Here is a 16,374-nt window from a genome sequence, read left to right on the forward strand (position 1 = left end):
CGTATCATTTATTTATATGTTAATATCATTTTTCTATTAGAATTATTTGAAGTTGCTGGTAATGTCAGCGAGAAAATGCTTCGAACGCGAAGGGTTAACCTTTAACGCATCGAATGTTGCGCAACTTTGAGCTGCAGAATATGCGAAATGAAAAAAATACAATATTAAATTATTTAATTGAATTGCGTTGTTATTATCGCAGGTTTGTCTTGCTGAATGTCACTGTATTAGGTAGCGTTATTTACAATATAGGAATGTTTGCAAAGAATCATCGTTTAATTGAGGGAATTAGAGTAATTGAATTTGGACGAAGGTCACACGTAACCCCCATGGCACTTAACGCATTAAGTATGGACGTGCGATCTCTTACACCTTTATATAAAATATCGTGAATGTTGAAAGCGATATCAATTTCTTTATATAGATAATACTACGCATTTGTAGAGATATTAATTAAAATGTTTTTATTAACGTTTATGTATGGACGCGCGGCTTCTGAGATCTGTATATAAAATATCGCGAATTTTGAAACCAGTGAAATTTAAATGGTATAGTTGATATTATTGCTATGTATAGATATTTAAATAAGCAATAACAAAGAAATACAAGAAATTTTTTATTAGTTGCTACAGACGAGAATATTTAACATTAATCGGTAATTTTCGGATTTCCATACTTAAAGGTAAAATAACAGTAGACGACGCATGTCATCCACATGATCACTCATGTTTAAAGGTTGAACATATCCATTTGCAAGTCAATCTTCATCAAAAACTAACTTATTTTTTTGAGATTAAAGACGGAAGAATTGATGTATGTAAGGTATCAAGAAATTTAAATACTGAAGAAACTTAGAAGATTTCTAACTCAATGTAGTAATAATTGATGTTATTCGTTGTACATAAGTTAAAGTGAAAGACCATTTTTTATTATATATATTTTATGTATAAAATAAGTGTGCAATAATAAATAAATTAGGTAATATTATAAATAATACTGTCAAACATTATAAAAAGTATTATCAAAAATAATATAAATAAAATGTGTAAAATAATATAAATAAAATGTCGTTCTTTATTATAACAAACAAATCTGATCAGCATAGTCATAAAAAGAGCCGTATTTCAAAGGGTTAGTGAGTAAAAATTTCACGGAAGTTAAACCAGTTCTGAAGAGTTAAAGAAGTTTCTTTAAAAGATTGTAACACTGAACAGACCAGTCAAGAGATTTCTTGTTTTCAGTTTCGCTCAGCAGTTACTAAAGTAAATTCATCAAACTCAGTTAATTGAGATTCTGAACACGTTTTTCTTGGGATCTTGTTTTCAATTTTTTCACACTGGTTGAACATTGTAAGGTAAATTTCTTTCAATGCTTTAAAGGAATCAGTACTTCAAATTAAATTTTCAGTTTCTAATACAACATTCGAAATCCGTTACATCACACTGTAGTAATAATTCGTTAGATTGTATGGTTTCCTAAATAAATTCAAATTCCAATTATAAAGTAATGAAATGATATAAAAATTAGCTTTAAAGACTTGAAAACGATAATGAAAATATAACTTAATCAATTAACTCTACATTTGGTATTTATAAGTAAATTTTAAAACATCAAGTAATAGGTAACACTATTTTCAAACTTAAAAATTCGAATATTCATTTTAAAAAATAGGGAACCAACATTCAATAAAAAATGAGAACACTCTTGACTTTTCCTCAACGACTAAACAATACAAAATGGACATTAAACCTTTGCCTTATAACAACGTGTTAATTATAATTTAATAAGCATAAATGTTACTCAATTCTTATGAATTCAAATGAAATATGATTCTTCTGCTATCAATTACACCCCAGAACAAATATGGGCACAGAATAAACCGAGAATTTTTTTTCTTCTTCTATAAATTATTACTGTCGAAGAAGTTATATCAATCATAATTGTGGCAAAGGGTAAAGACAAGAACCACCAGATAGGTGAAAACGATTGATCAATAAACTCTCCGTTTACAATTATTAAAAAAGTAACAGATGCTTATCCGAGAGTTTATTAAAGAAATTGGTTTAGTAACACGCAAACTGAGTGATAAGCGTCAATTGAATTCCCAATAAATGTACTATTATAATTTCTACAGGAGAATTTAGAGTACTCGGTAGTTCTAATGTTAGGTATGTTCGCCGAGTCAGGTCCTCGACAAAGCACAAGCTCGTCATAATCCCGTGAGACAAATAAAGGGTAAATTAAGTCACAATAACTCACCTCTTCGCGGAACCTCTTAACGATCTCTCCTTTCTTCCCAATGATACTGCCGACCTCCTGCAACAAACGACATGATGTTACGTTACAGCATTTACGAGACTTAAACGCACTAGGGACCATAAACTTCGGGACATGTAAGTGCTCGATTGCGCGTATGAGTTACCTCGTGTTATCGAGAACTCGACGACAGAGTATAAACGCTCGTAAACATCAACTTGGTACAGAGTAATTTCAGGACATCTTTTCAATGAATTCACGGATTTACAACAGCTGCGAACGTACAATAAATCTGGGAGGGTATGGTAATGAAGAGCGAGGCGGTACATATTATGTTGTCAAATGGACGAAATTAGAACTAATTTTTTTATTGGCAGGAAATTAAAAATAATTTTTTATTGATAAAAAAGTTAAGGTAAAACGGAGGGAAATGTTCAATTGTTTAAAAAAAAAGAACTGTTGTCTCATAAGTATCATCAATATCTAACAAAAAATATATATATATATATTTATGAAAGTAGATACATAGAAAAAGAATAGTTAAGGTATTTATGCAAGGTTCAAAATACCACTGAAAACAATTAGAAGTATAAATATTTGGCAATGTAAATGAAATCAGGAAATAAACTAGGAAATAATGGTAAAAAAGAAAAAAAGACAAGAATAGGGATCCCGAATTAGGTTGATTGTATAGTAATAATCAAAGCGCTTTACTTAATATTTTATAATAGTGATTTTTGAAGACATATTCAAGGTTACCATAATGTTAAACAAATACAACTAGTATGTGTTTTGCTCTGTCTTCACAGCGCTTGCCTGAAACACTTTTTAATGTCACTCACTTTTTTATCATTTCAGATTTTCCTTAATTGCACTACAATTTTAATATTTAATAATTTTAACAATTCATCATATTAATAAATTTCAATGATATCAATTGATCATATTAATAATTCTAATATGATAGAAATTTTTATAAAATTTAGCATATTAAATACGGCGTGGCTTGTTACAATACATGAAAAATTGGCATGCTGCTCTCAATTATTAACTTCATGCGTGCCAACCTCTGTTCTAGAATTTTATCCCGAAAACAGGCTTTTCGATGCGGTTTGGGAGCTGCGAGACGCGAGCCGACGCTTCGATTTCATATTACGAAGCGCGGACCACTCGAGGCGACCGAGCTTTCAATCGCCAATGGTACAAATACGTTAAACGTTCGTCGGCCGCCGTGATATGCGTGCTCTTGACACTCGGTAATCACTCGTTAGCACCCAATTATCTGGACAATATGCGCAGGATCCTCTCGTGCAATCGGTTTCGTCCGTTTATCGATGACCGGTGGTCGATCACGAGTGATCCTCGTGACACCGCGGTCGCCTTGTCTGTCGCTTTTTACGCCCCCGAGCGAATTATAGGGTGTCTCGCGTGGTAATGTCCGCGGACTGTAGATGTGCACGCGGCAGTTTTCAGATAGCTTCGTGGAAATCTGTACGGGTTTCTGACATTCTAATTTGATGTTTGAGTACGTGAATTCTCTTCAAGAGAAATAAAAAATAATTTTTAATATTCAAATTATTTTAAAGAGTTTTATTTAATCGGATTAATTTATACAAAAAAATTTGTTGTAGAACTAGCGTATGAATATAATTTGAGTAAGTATTTTTGGTAGTATGGATAAGTTTAAAGGATCACCTTATTTAAATCTACAATTACTATATAGATATATTGAAATGAATAAAACTGATTGTTCTAATTATTTTATAAATTGTCTAAAGGTTTAATAGTCGTAATAATAAATATCGTACACCTTAATATATCTCTAATGTCTGTCTAATAGAATCTATGATTTAGTATTTTCAATTTACTCATGTTCTTTGTTCATGTATTAGTTAAAATTGTAATTATAGTGAATGAAAGGCTACAAAATATCTGTAAAAATATCCACGCGTTTCTGTTTCTATGTACAAATTAGCAAATTTTTGTTATAATCAATCAACAGTTCTGATTCAATTTTACAGTGAAATTAAAAAAATCCCGAAGTCTCATTTTGAAAAGAAAAAGTTGTAAATACTTAGGCATTTATATTTTTTTTATCTGCTTTGGTTGAATTACTTAATTTTAATATAAATAAATGTTGCTTCCCACAATTTTAAATTAATCACATAATACGGGAGTACATAACAGTGCTACAAAGTATACTATATATAGTAAATGTGTAGTAACTTATAAATATGCCCACAATGGAGCCAATAAAATGGAACGAGTTAACGTTTTCTCTAATTTTCACATGAAACGTTTAAAAAAATCCAACCATTGTAGCTTTACATCCCAAACCATCGTTTAATCAAAAGTTCAGAACATCGTTTCACCCTAAAAGCTCAAATTTAATTAAAACACGAAACGGGCGCATAGCCATTGAGTTAAATTCAAGTTAATTACCAAGGATAAACATCGGAACAATGAAATTCCGTGTTAGAACCCAGTGGACATGGAATCAGCGATTAAAGTGGCAACGTGTTCGCTAAGAGTGTTTATAGCGAGCTGCGATAGAAGCTGAAGGCCCCTATGCGCGATGAGACATGTCTCTAGACATGCCATCGAGTATAGGGGTCTTTAGAGAACGTTGAATGACAACGCTTGTATCGTTGATCAAGCAACTGAATACAGCTCTATGCGTCGCTTCAGCCTAAGAGCTATCATTTAAAACAAAAATATGATTTCCTCACTTCGCTCTCATCGCTGTTTTCATCGAGTATAGCTGCCTTTACATTGTAGCTTCAGTGCTAGGAAAAAGAGTATCCATCACAGCTACGATAAAAGCTATTCAAGATAGCTTCCTTTGTTGCGTTTATAGCGAAACTACGATAATCTCATGGTTTCAGTTACTATCTCCATATAATAGGTTTAGTAAATAACTCACTCAATTAATTTTCCTCCATTCATTACGAAAGCGACTAGAGCAAAGAAATGCTATCAACGCTAGGATCGATGATCCTCTTTTCTCGCTGCTTTGACGCAAACGCTTCCATAGTAAACAGCGGAACAGGGGCAATCAGGGTTTTCCGCTATGTGGTTTGTTTATAATTCTGTTACGTATAATAGTGTTGACAGACACAAAATTGGTATCACAAATAAGTTTAAAAAATATGAAAGCTAACCAATTAGATCCGTAATCCCTTCAGGGCTCTTATCCTGAACATATAGAGTATTTTTATGCTTCTCTCATCTCTCTCGCCCCCCCCCCCTTCTCATGCTATAAACGTACCCTAATGGTGCAGTGAGGTCTCGGACTTACGTTCTAATTAGTTCTAGAGTGGGCGACGTAAGTCGAAAATGGCGTAAGTCGGGGTACACAGGATAAACATGTATACATGTATGTATGTTTTACATAATATCTGTACATGCATATATCGGATTAGGAGGTACATTTTCTTTTACATGTATAAAAATGATAGAAGAGATTACATTTTATGAATGTTTACGAACAATTGAAGACATCACGATGTTCACAAATAATATTGGAACATACTGGTTTTGCTATGAAAAAATTTCATTATTTCTGATTTTGTTCCTTAACTTATACTATATCTTTCTTTTGATAATATAATTTAAGGATGAGGACATCTGACGCTGTGGTGCTATTATAGATACGTAAATAATGGTCTTAATTTTCAACAAATTTCATTTGTGGTGATGTTTACTGTAAATACATTTCTATATGTTCTAAAAGTACGTATATACTGTATAATCTGAAATTATTTACCCATAAGAACGTGATAAAATGAATCCATTGCACGACGAATTCTTTACTCGAATAATTTTCAGACTGATTCAGTTAAAACTGAACACGTAGAGCGAGAAACCAAATTAAATTAGTACGAAGAAATCTCCATAAATCCTGACGATGCCAAAATTTCCATCAAAGAAGCAATCAGAGAATTTTAGAACCGCACATGTTTCAACTCTCGTCCAACTAAACTCCATGAAGTAAGACCTAGTTTACAAGAAAACCCAAATATGCCAGTGTTAACCAGGAAAGATCAAGCCGCACTCACCCGCATCCGATCAGCCTTTCGAGATTAACACACGAATATTTGCTAACAAAGCAACCTCCAGCTAAATGCATACTTCACGAAATACCTCAAAGCAATAAACACATCCTAATGAATTGCCGCCGTTTCTCCTCTACAAGAAACAACTGTAACATTAACACATTGACCGCAACGATGGTTAGCAATGAACGGAGCTTCTAAAATATTTAATAACAATTACATGAAGGAAACTGATGTCGATTCCAAATATTCAATAACACAAGTAACTAAATAATAGTTTAATTAAAAAACTATGATACCAAACCATTAATAACCAATTCCAATACCATTTGCTTTCGTTACGAAAGAATCAAGTAGTATACGAAACGCTCAAAATTCTCGTTGCGGTCAACGTGTTAAATTTGTTATGAAGACGACCCTAAATGATTCCAACAGTATCCAGAATGTACTTAACTTTTCCAGACACACCTTCTAAATTCATTATAATTATGATACATCTCTTTCGTCAGTCTTGTATTATTATTCATGTAACTAGTATATCATTAAACAATAAATAATTATGTAATAAGTATTATTAAGTAATGTATCCAAATGTTGATGGTAACAACTTTATTGCTAATGTGACCACCTCAAAATAAACTCAAATAAGTAACAAAAGAATTGGTTCAAAACAATTGACCATCGCGTTACGCAGAGACGAACTGTGAAACGATGTAAATCGGGGCTCTACTGTGAAATTTTTATAGTATATAATAACAATGCAAAATACGCGATACAAAGCATCGCGGAGTCGACTTGAACGGTATGATCTTCTTTTTCCGGATCTCAGCGAGACCGCACGTGGGGACGTGCCCGAGAAGAGACCTATAATTAGTTGCGTGTTCGTAGCCTGTGTCCAGCCAGATCACGTGTCTTCGTTGACACGGTCTGACCCCACGATAATGTCACCGCTTAGGCTTCTGGGCGAGCAGGTATGCGCTGTCCGTGCGCGCTCCCTCTAAACTTAGATATGGCGGCTGCACTCTGGGGCTCGTCGGTCGGGATGCCAGGCGTCTCGTACCTCTCGGGGCAGACGATGCCATGAACGCTCCGCGTATCGTGCTAAATTCTTGATTTCGCGACTGACAAGGATCGAACGGACCCCCCCTCCCCAGGCCGCGTTTACGTGGCTAAATCCGAGGCGTTCGGGTTTATCGGACGCGACGCTCGCCCGACGCAGATTTTCGTCGCTCGGACGACGCGGCGGTTGGATAAAACGATGTGTTAACGCATTGTTGACGAGAGACAACTGGCGCCTTTCACTTCACGCTGGTGACCGGAAATGTTAACCTGCAGTACAGTTTTCTTCGTGATTTACAAATCCCTGGTTTATTTTGCTATTTATAATCGATGGGAATGAAAAGTAATAGTTTGCTTTTTGTAGCTTAACGTTGCATCAATGACAAAGAGGTTTATTTGATCGTTTAGTTAATGAGTATAATTGTTCATTGATCGTTGTTTAACACGTCAAGCGCCACGGAAATCTTGACCGTTTTTTCGTAGAGTTATTTTTTTGTAGCAAAGAAAAGCAGGGATTATTCATTATTTGGTGTTACAATCCATGCACCAGATTATTATCAGCTTAGTTACGTTATTAAACGTTTTCATTCGATATTTATTATCTTGCATGTTACAATTGTTTTCAAATAATTCGGCAGCGTTGGTTATCACTGATTGATATGGCGCTTCACGTGTTAACCAGATACATAACTGCGTTTGGCGAATATACGCGCCAGCTTAAAGCTTGAAACGATATAGGGATTATGGATTTGGGTTGATTTATATATACACACAATTTATATAACAAACAAAGCAGTTTATTTAAAATGGCATTATGGAGATACGTCCTTTCACTATGAAGGTTGGAATGCGAGAGAGCGAGGTCCTCAAGAAGAGAGGTGTTCAAAAGGACGCTTACTAACCAACGGTCGTACAAAAACCAGATTAAAAAGAACCCCTAGATGGTCTACTATCGATAATTTTTGTCCTGGCGGCTTACATTACAGACACTAATTCTTTCTACGGTGAATTATTTATTTTTTCTAAAAGAAATTGATACGTTATTATTTGGAGAGAATTTGTTTTGTTGTGATTAAAACTGTCATTAATATAGAAAGATCAGTTGAGAAATTCTACGCTGTTAATTGTCGATTTAAAAGAAAAATTAACGTATAACTGTTATATTAGGACAAAGTTTGATTAAATTCCTATATGTAATAACTCTACAAGTAATTCCTACGTTATGTGATTTAAGGAGAATCTTCTTGCAAATTACTTTAACTACTACGATACGCCGGATTTTCATATTTTCAAAAATAAAATAAAATACTTACATAAAATAAAGTATTTATGAAATAATTATTCCAAATATTCACCACAAGTTAATGTACGAACGAAATCACATTGAGTTAGGATGTACAATATACGTCCGTCGGATCGGAGCAGTTACTTGGTATTGCTACCGAAATATCAATTAAGAAACATTTAGCAGTCAATCCTTGATTTTAGAAGAAATTAATAGCATCTAATCAGTATATAAAATGTCGAGAATAAACGTAATAATCATATAAAGTAAGAAACGCAGAAATACAAGTGACATATGAATCAATAATAATTGAAAATGAAGAATGAGACCCAAACAAAACAGAAATACCAAATAATAACACTAAAACGAAGTATACAGATTTTCATTACAAAACTAATAAACATTCACCTATTTCCCGTTATACTAAAACAAGAACAGTGGAATTCAATTTTCTTGCTCTCCAAGTAAATCCGTGTAACAAGAACTGTTACACGAACAGTAAAACTACAGGAAATCCTAGTACACAGCAAATTTACTGCACGATTTACCAGACGTTTAGATTATTTAAATCCCAGTGACGTGAAATAAAGTCGAAATAATGAATAAACGGGTATCGTAAACAGGTGCGACAAATTATCGTCGGTGAACGTGGCGCTACGTCGAGCTCCTCCGATGGAAGTTTAATGAAACGGTTGAAAGAAACGTTCGCGCGCAGGTTGAAGCGGCCGCCACGCAATTTCGCGACTTAATCGAGTCGCAGCCATTCAGCGGGTACAAGGAAAATCGTTAGAGCCCGGCTCGGGTCTCGCGACAGATCAGTAAATATGAAAGTTTTCCGCGAGGGCGAGTGCTGATTTTCCACCGGTAATTGCGTTGGTCTCAATGTCGCAGTTAATTAAAACTGTTTAACAAGGACAACGCCGGCGAACTAATTACTCGAAATCCTGTACAAACGACTACTTCTACTTGAGCCGACGAGCGATCAAACGAGCAAACTCGTCTTTCGAAAATCTATCCCTCCATCCCATTGCAGCTTAATTCAACTACCGGGCCGAATAAAACCCAGCCGTTTAAGAGCGCGAAAAAAGAATGCAGAAACGTTGATTCGTTTCCAACCGGGATACAGAATGTTCCGTTAACGACTCTCGAGAACACCCGATCGCCGCACAGTGATCTGTTTCGGCAATACAGCCGGACAACAGTCTGCACTGAAATGTAACTCATCGAAACAAAAGGAAAGCAACTTTTCCTTAAGAATCCATGTATAATGTATAATAATTTTATTGAATTTATTTAATTTGATAAAAGACTATGAGTAAAAAATTGTAATAATTAAGAGATAAATAATGAAAATTATAAATTGAAGATGAACTATTCGGTTGATGTAAAAATTTTGACATTTTTTGTACGTGGTTAACAAGAACTGTTTTTTCGAAATAAATAATGTTTGTTTTGAAATTATCATAACATGTATAAAGGACATTTCTTTCTTCGTTTCTACTTAGTTTCAGTTTAACCAGCGAACAGTTGAGAACTCTTCTTATTTCTTGGAAAAGAGAGTCAGAACTTTTGCACCGATCCAATAAATTGTAATCGGGAAATGTTCGATCTTTGAACTTTAGTAACTTTGCAATAAGAAGTTATAGAGTGGTTTGCCTGGGCTCATTTCACTGCGCGGATATTTTATTTTTGCCTCTTGTAAACCACTTTTTTTTTATTGTGTTTGGTACGTGTAACAAGTAGGAAAGTAAATATAATTTTTTGTTTTTGAACGTTTACGAATTTAAACGTTTCTATAAAAATTAAAATGTTGATGTATGTTCTGAAACAAAAACATCATAGGACAGTATTGATTATAAGCGAAAGTAGGAACTTCTTGCTTTAAAATGAATTCAGGCAGAATGCATGACTTTTTATTACAAAGTTATGATTTTAAAAACAAATAATTTGTTGACTACAATTTAATGATCCTTTAAGTTTGTAGAGCAGTGTATATACGTACAGAGTAATCATTTTGCATAGCCTATATATAAAGATTAAAATATTATTTATTATATTTATTATTATTCGATAGAGTCTGGATTTTATCCAGGTAATAAGTAAATTGTAAATAACTTACTGAGATCAATTTCATTGGATCCTGATTTGGGATTATTCTGCAAGTATTATTTAATTTTTTAAAGACGTATTTGGTTTCCGCGTGAATATAATTATATAAAAAATGTTTATTTATTATAAAACCGACTAAATAATTTTATATTTTATGTAACATGCGTTTTTAAACTATATAATACGTATGTGAGATTGTGCCTATCGGTGTATAACAAAAATAAAGAGGAGACTACTTTCACTGACAGTGAAATCAGACCGTCTGCAGTCAGACACTCTATTCATTCCACAGAGTGGTCGAGTTTCGTTTCGTTTTGGCGTCTCTCTTAATGAAAGTGAATAAAACTAGATGAACATTACGACTACAAAGCAGTCGAATTGAGTGATACAATTTTCTTACACAAATTGGATGAATGTAAATAACTAAATTAAGCTAAATAATTTCTAGGGGAAGCATTTTTGTCTTCTCGATAATTGTAAAAAAGAAATCTGGAAGCAATCATTCTAATACGATTCATAGTTTTAATTAATACGTACTTTAGATGTAATGTACTCGGGATATACTCGTAGAATAAATTATTTTATAATCTCCATACAAACACCAAATAGTCTAATTAAGTGATTTATTCCCAGTAAAGTTACAATTTTAAAGTACTTATTCTAGAAAGAGCCTACTTCAAAGCAATCTACTGGAATATTTCATTTCAAAGTTTTGATTCAATTTCCCACGGAAAATCAAAGTGTTCAAAGAATTTTTCCTTTCCCTGCAGACGAATACATTACTGCCAGCGACGTTTGAATTTTCACATTAGGTTTTTACGCTAGAAGTTACTTGAACATCGGAAAACAGTTTGAAGAACCCTTTCATTACACCAAGTTTTACCGTAGTTATTTTCTGGAAAACAGTATTATGATGAAAATTGTAAGTATTAAAAATATTGTAAAAAGTAAAAATTGTCTAAATTTAAAACAGTCTTCAGACTTCAAATTATGTAAGAAAATGTACCCAAGAAATACTAAAAATCACATATGTAGATACAGACTTGTCGGCAAGCCTTTGACAACTGTGACGCGCATCCACATAGAAATAACTTTAATCTGTTACTTTCGGTAACTGTTTTCGTATCTATGTTCACTTGAAAAGAAATAATATTATTTTCTGTATTTGCACAATAAGAAGGAAACAAAATAAAAAATAACAAAAACGAAAAACCTTATTACCAACTTGTCATCGTCATTGCAATCGTGGACCAGATGATATAAAGAAATCTTCGTTTCAGTTCTACTAACATTTTATGTTATTAATTCGTAAGATTGTTTCAGAAGAAATCTTGTCAAAAAATGAATCGCTTTTTAAAAAAGAGTGATGTGTTTTAATATTTACAATATTTTACTGGGTAGTCAACCAACACGTAAGAGGCACACTTTATTTTCTTACAACATATCAGAAAGAATAAACTTTTTGTGAAAATATACGTTTTTGTTTGTAACCGTTTCTAAATTAGCACTTTGTGGATTGAACCATGAAGGGTAGTTTCATCTTTTGAACTCAAGTAACCATACCCAAAGAAAATACGCGTGTATTATTCCTAGCTACTCTATAAGTTTGCAAAGTTTCCAAATCCTTGTTGGATGTTTCGCTAAAAAGTTGTAACTTTGGGATTTGTTCAAACGGCTCAACAACAATAGGTAACAATGATGAATAATGCAGCTGTAGTCTCAAAAGAAACACTTCGCACTCAACACGCAGCTTTGCTCTTCAAAAGCTGTCACTTCTACAATGAAGACTTAATCTCACGGGTGTTTATTCTCAAGTATACACTCACGTAAGAGGCACTCTAGATAGTTGTTCTCACATGGACATGTAACACGGGGTTCATCAACCGAGAAGTTTTCAGTGAGAGTGATGGCTTACTTTTGGAAGCTGTTCGCACTGTACGCGCGTTTGGAACCTTAACAAAGCTGCGATAATACCTATTTGATATCTGTACTAATTTTCCTCGTAGAAATAAAAATGCTGAAGTCTTAGGCCAGAAGTTCTCTATTAGTTCAAACGATTACCACTTAAATGAAATTTTCATACATAATTTTCTAAACTTTAAATAACAATAATTGTCTCTACGATAACAGTTATGAAACGAGAAGTTATTATTAATCTAACACAGTCATATCCATGTACGAATACGATTAAAACTCAAGTAAATAATTTCGCAAGTCATTATTAACGTCAAGACTACCAAACACGTGAAAATGACTCATTCCTGACTTGATCTTCTTGCAATTATTAAAAATATAACAAATATATTTCTGAGAAATTATTGAAGAAAATTGATTTGATGCAAACTGAATTGTAAATCAATTAAAGCTTCAATAGATGCACTCTTGGAGTTTCTATAGGAGAATTTCAGAAAGTCAATTTAACTGTTCGGCAGTTTTAGTGTTAAGATAATATTAGTGTAAGTACCGATGCCAAGGAGATACAGTAAAAGAAGATGATTCCATAGATACGAAACTCAGTGTCAAGAGGTTAATCATATTTGCCGTTGGTAAATTAAATTTGCAAGCTTGGCCACGATTTCGCCGATATCAGGAAACAAAGGAACCCTTAAACTACCAGCGGGATAAAACTCACACAGCAAACTTTGATAACAAAAACAAGTACTGGTTGGAAGGAGAGAAAAGAAAATGTACAATGTGTGGTAAATATATAGAGATACTAGAAGACTCAGTAAACGCATGTGATAAAACAGAGCCAAAGATGATATTAGAATTCATTTCAAATGATAAGGGGAACAAATGTGTAATAGAATGGCTAAAGAGTATAGATAGGAGAAGTAAGGAAGATAGAATGTATGCGGAATTGAATGAATGTAATGAAAACGGAATGAATTATAGAGGGTAGGGACAAGTCTGTAAAACAAACTTACTTGCCAGGCCGATAGGCTATTTAAATAAAATTATATACACGTATACTACTCCCACAGCGTAATGAAAAATTTCTATTGGGCACACAAGACATTTGAATTGTACGACGGTAGGTCATCCCAATGGTATCTTGGGGTCTATTTCATGAAATAAATCAGTAACTTCGTTTAAAGACGGGGATTATTCTACTATTTGAACGTTTTGTAATAATTCACACCTGGTTATCTATTTTTATTTAATTTTGCCCCAAATAATATTGTTATTATAATATATTTTAAATAGATAATCAATTCGAATCAAATTTAATATCTTTTTAAATGCTGTAGTAATTAGCACAGTTGCATAACTAAATATCTTCATATAAAAGCGAGATTTCTCGTTACCAGTACGCAATGTGTTAAGCAAGCATTGCTGTATGTGACTACGAGGAGATCTACAGCTTCCAACGTTAGAAATGGCGAGGACACAAAAATCGCAGTTAATTGGGAGCTGGTGCTCGCGCTAGCTTGGACAACAGTGTCCGGAAGGATGATCTCCGCCTTGTCCAGATATAGAAGCCTCGAATTTAGTGGGAATTTCCGCGGGGGCCCGGAGCCGTTACTCGCGATTCTCGAATCAACGACATCGACCGGCGCGATCCAGAAGGTCCCTTTGTTCCTGTTCGTGTTCCCCGTTCGAAATAAACGACGGAGGATTTCGCGAAGGCGCCAAGCCCTGTAAATCATCGCGAGCCCTCCCCTTGGCCGGCCAAGCTGGACAACCGCGTCACCGTCGACGAATCTCCTTGGAAGTAAATATAGCTGGAACAAGAAGACATCGACGAGACGGGAGGGAACCGCTAGAGAGTCCCTGGCTGAGGGCCAATTAGAGAGGTCACTACCGTTCCTCGACGGGTAACATATTCGCGAGGAAATCCGGCCGTTATCGAGCCCTTTCGCTTGCTCCAAGCGGGAGGCCAGTTGGAACTTGTGGCAAAAATTGCATCGAGTCTAATTATTGAAGAAATGCATGTGTGTACAAGTCTAGAAACTGGGTGGGTCAGATAAATGAGGTTGAAACCAGAATTCTTGAAATTTGTCGGTTGGACAGCCTTGCTTTAATGATTATAGGTGTCTTCTAAATTATACTAGTGTTACGATGGTTCAAAATATTAGAACTATTGAATAATCATGTTGGTAATCTTGTATTTCTTTGGTAGAAATCACAAAGAGTGCAGTTATCGAGATCTTGATTCGCTAATGTTTTAGTTTGCAGATAAATTGCTAAATTATTTTATTTAACCAGTTAACTGCGTTGGACGAGTTTACGCGTTATCTTAAACCTTGAAATAATACTAATTCTTTCAACCTCGAATTATTAATTTTCCAGATAAACACGCAATTCTTCAAACTCGAAATGAATCATTTTGATCTATCTGGTAGCTTTAGTGTCAATTCTTTGACCTATGTTGATGTATACTTGACTATATCAAATTATAACTAAATTAAGTAACATTAATCGAACATTCAAGTAAAAGACCAAGGACGCTTCCAGCTGTAAAAGGTTGAAGAACTAGGGTATCTTGATCCTATGTAGAGTCCTACATGTGATCTACAGGGACTTCTTTCCTCCTATTTCTAACTCAGTTTATCGGTTGGGTAGAAAATTGTTTAAATGAATTTGACACTTGTAGCGAAAATCGCACCGGTTTCAAATCATCATATAGGCCAAACAAAAATAAATGTAATATTTCCTAATATCTAATACGAATTTCTTTCAGATCATTAGAAGATTCCAATGTGCACGATCTACAAAACACAACCTCCTATTTTGTCCAAAGAAAGACGACTCATATCAGAATACTATTGACAAAAACTGTATTAGCTTTGAACTATCAGAGGATCAGACGTAGTTCGTGAAGACGAGTTTCTATTTCCCCGACGCGGAAGAAGGTCCGAGTTGGGCCGAGCCGATACTCGCGGCAAAAATTGCATCGGCTTTGAATTATTAGGCGAACAGACGTGCAAGATCCGCGAAGACGACCGATTGGCCAACGGCCATGGCTCCGCTCCAGCCTCTCTTCGCTGGAATCCAACGGAAGTCCTGAAAAGCCTACCCTCCCCACAGCATCGCGAAAAAGGAAAATGTTTCGAGCAGTGTCTTTTCACCAGTGCTGCCTCCGTTTGCCGTCCGCCTCTCGTTTGTACGGGATATCTCTTCCACATGGATCGAGCCGTTTACAAAAGAGTCTCGACCCGATAGCGCGCGTGTGAAAAAGACGGGAAACATCGAAACGACGGGACGTCGCGCGGAGATAAGACGCGAGTTGGATACCGGCCAGATATTTATGTCGATGCCGGTGCCGGTGCAGCGGAACGACCCTGACATTGTAGCAATTCGGAAAAAAATATTGGCGGAACCGACACCGGTGTTCACAGTGTAATTGCCTCTTCGGATGCGGCTCGAGTGCATGCTTTCCCTTCTGATTTGTATCGCTAAGTACTTCGATCTTCGTTCTTTTTTTTCCATTTACTTCGGAGTGATTCATTTTAACCCTTTAACACGTTCTGTGCCGCGTGTACTATTTATGGTAAACGCAATTTTTGTAAAGGAACATTTTTTGTGAGACATATGGCAAAGGATAGCGGTAACTTTAGCCAAGCAGCGAAAACGTAAAGAAGTAATATCAAAAAGTATATAAAAATC

The 16,374-nt window shown here is 34.9% G+C and overlaps 1 protein-coding gene across 11 annotated transcripts in view; it reads right to left on the minus strand.

The window, feature by feature from the left end:
* mub (poly(rC)-binding protein mub) overlaps window positions 1–16,374 on the minus strand; it is a 347,807-nt gene that overhangs the window by 69,500 nt on the left and 261,933 nt on the right. For all 11 annotated transcript variants that reach the window (XM_031973628.2, XM_076373033.1, XM_076373032.1 and 8 more), the window contains exon 3: window positions 2,260–2,316. In XM_031973628.2, the coding sequence (XP_031829488.1) occupies window positions 2,260–2,316 (57 nt within the window). The remainder of the gene's footprint in view (window positions 1–2,259; window positions 2,317–16,374) is intronic.

The sequence above is a fragment of the Nomia melanderi genome, chromosome 13, assembly GCF_051020985.1.
Source record: "Nomia melanderi isolate GNS246 chromosome 13, iyNomMela1, whole genome shotgun sequence".
Taxonomy (NCBI): Eukaryota; Metazoa; Arthropoda; class Insecta; order Hymenoptera; family Halictidae; genus Nomia; species Nomia melanderi.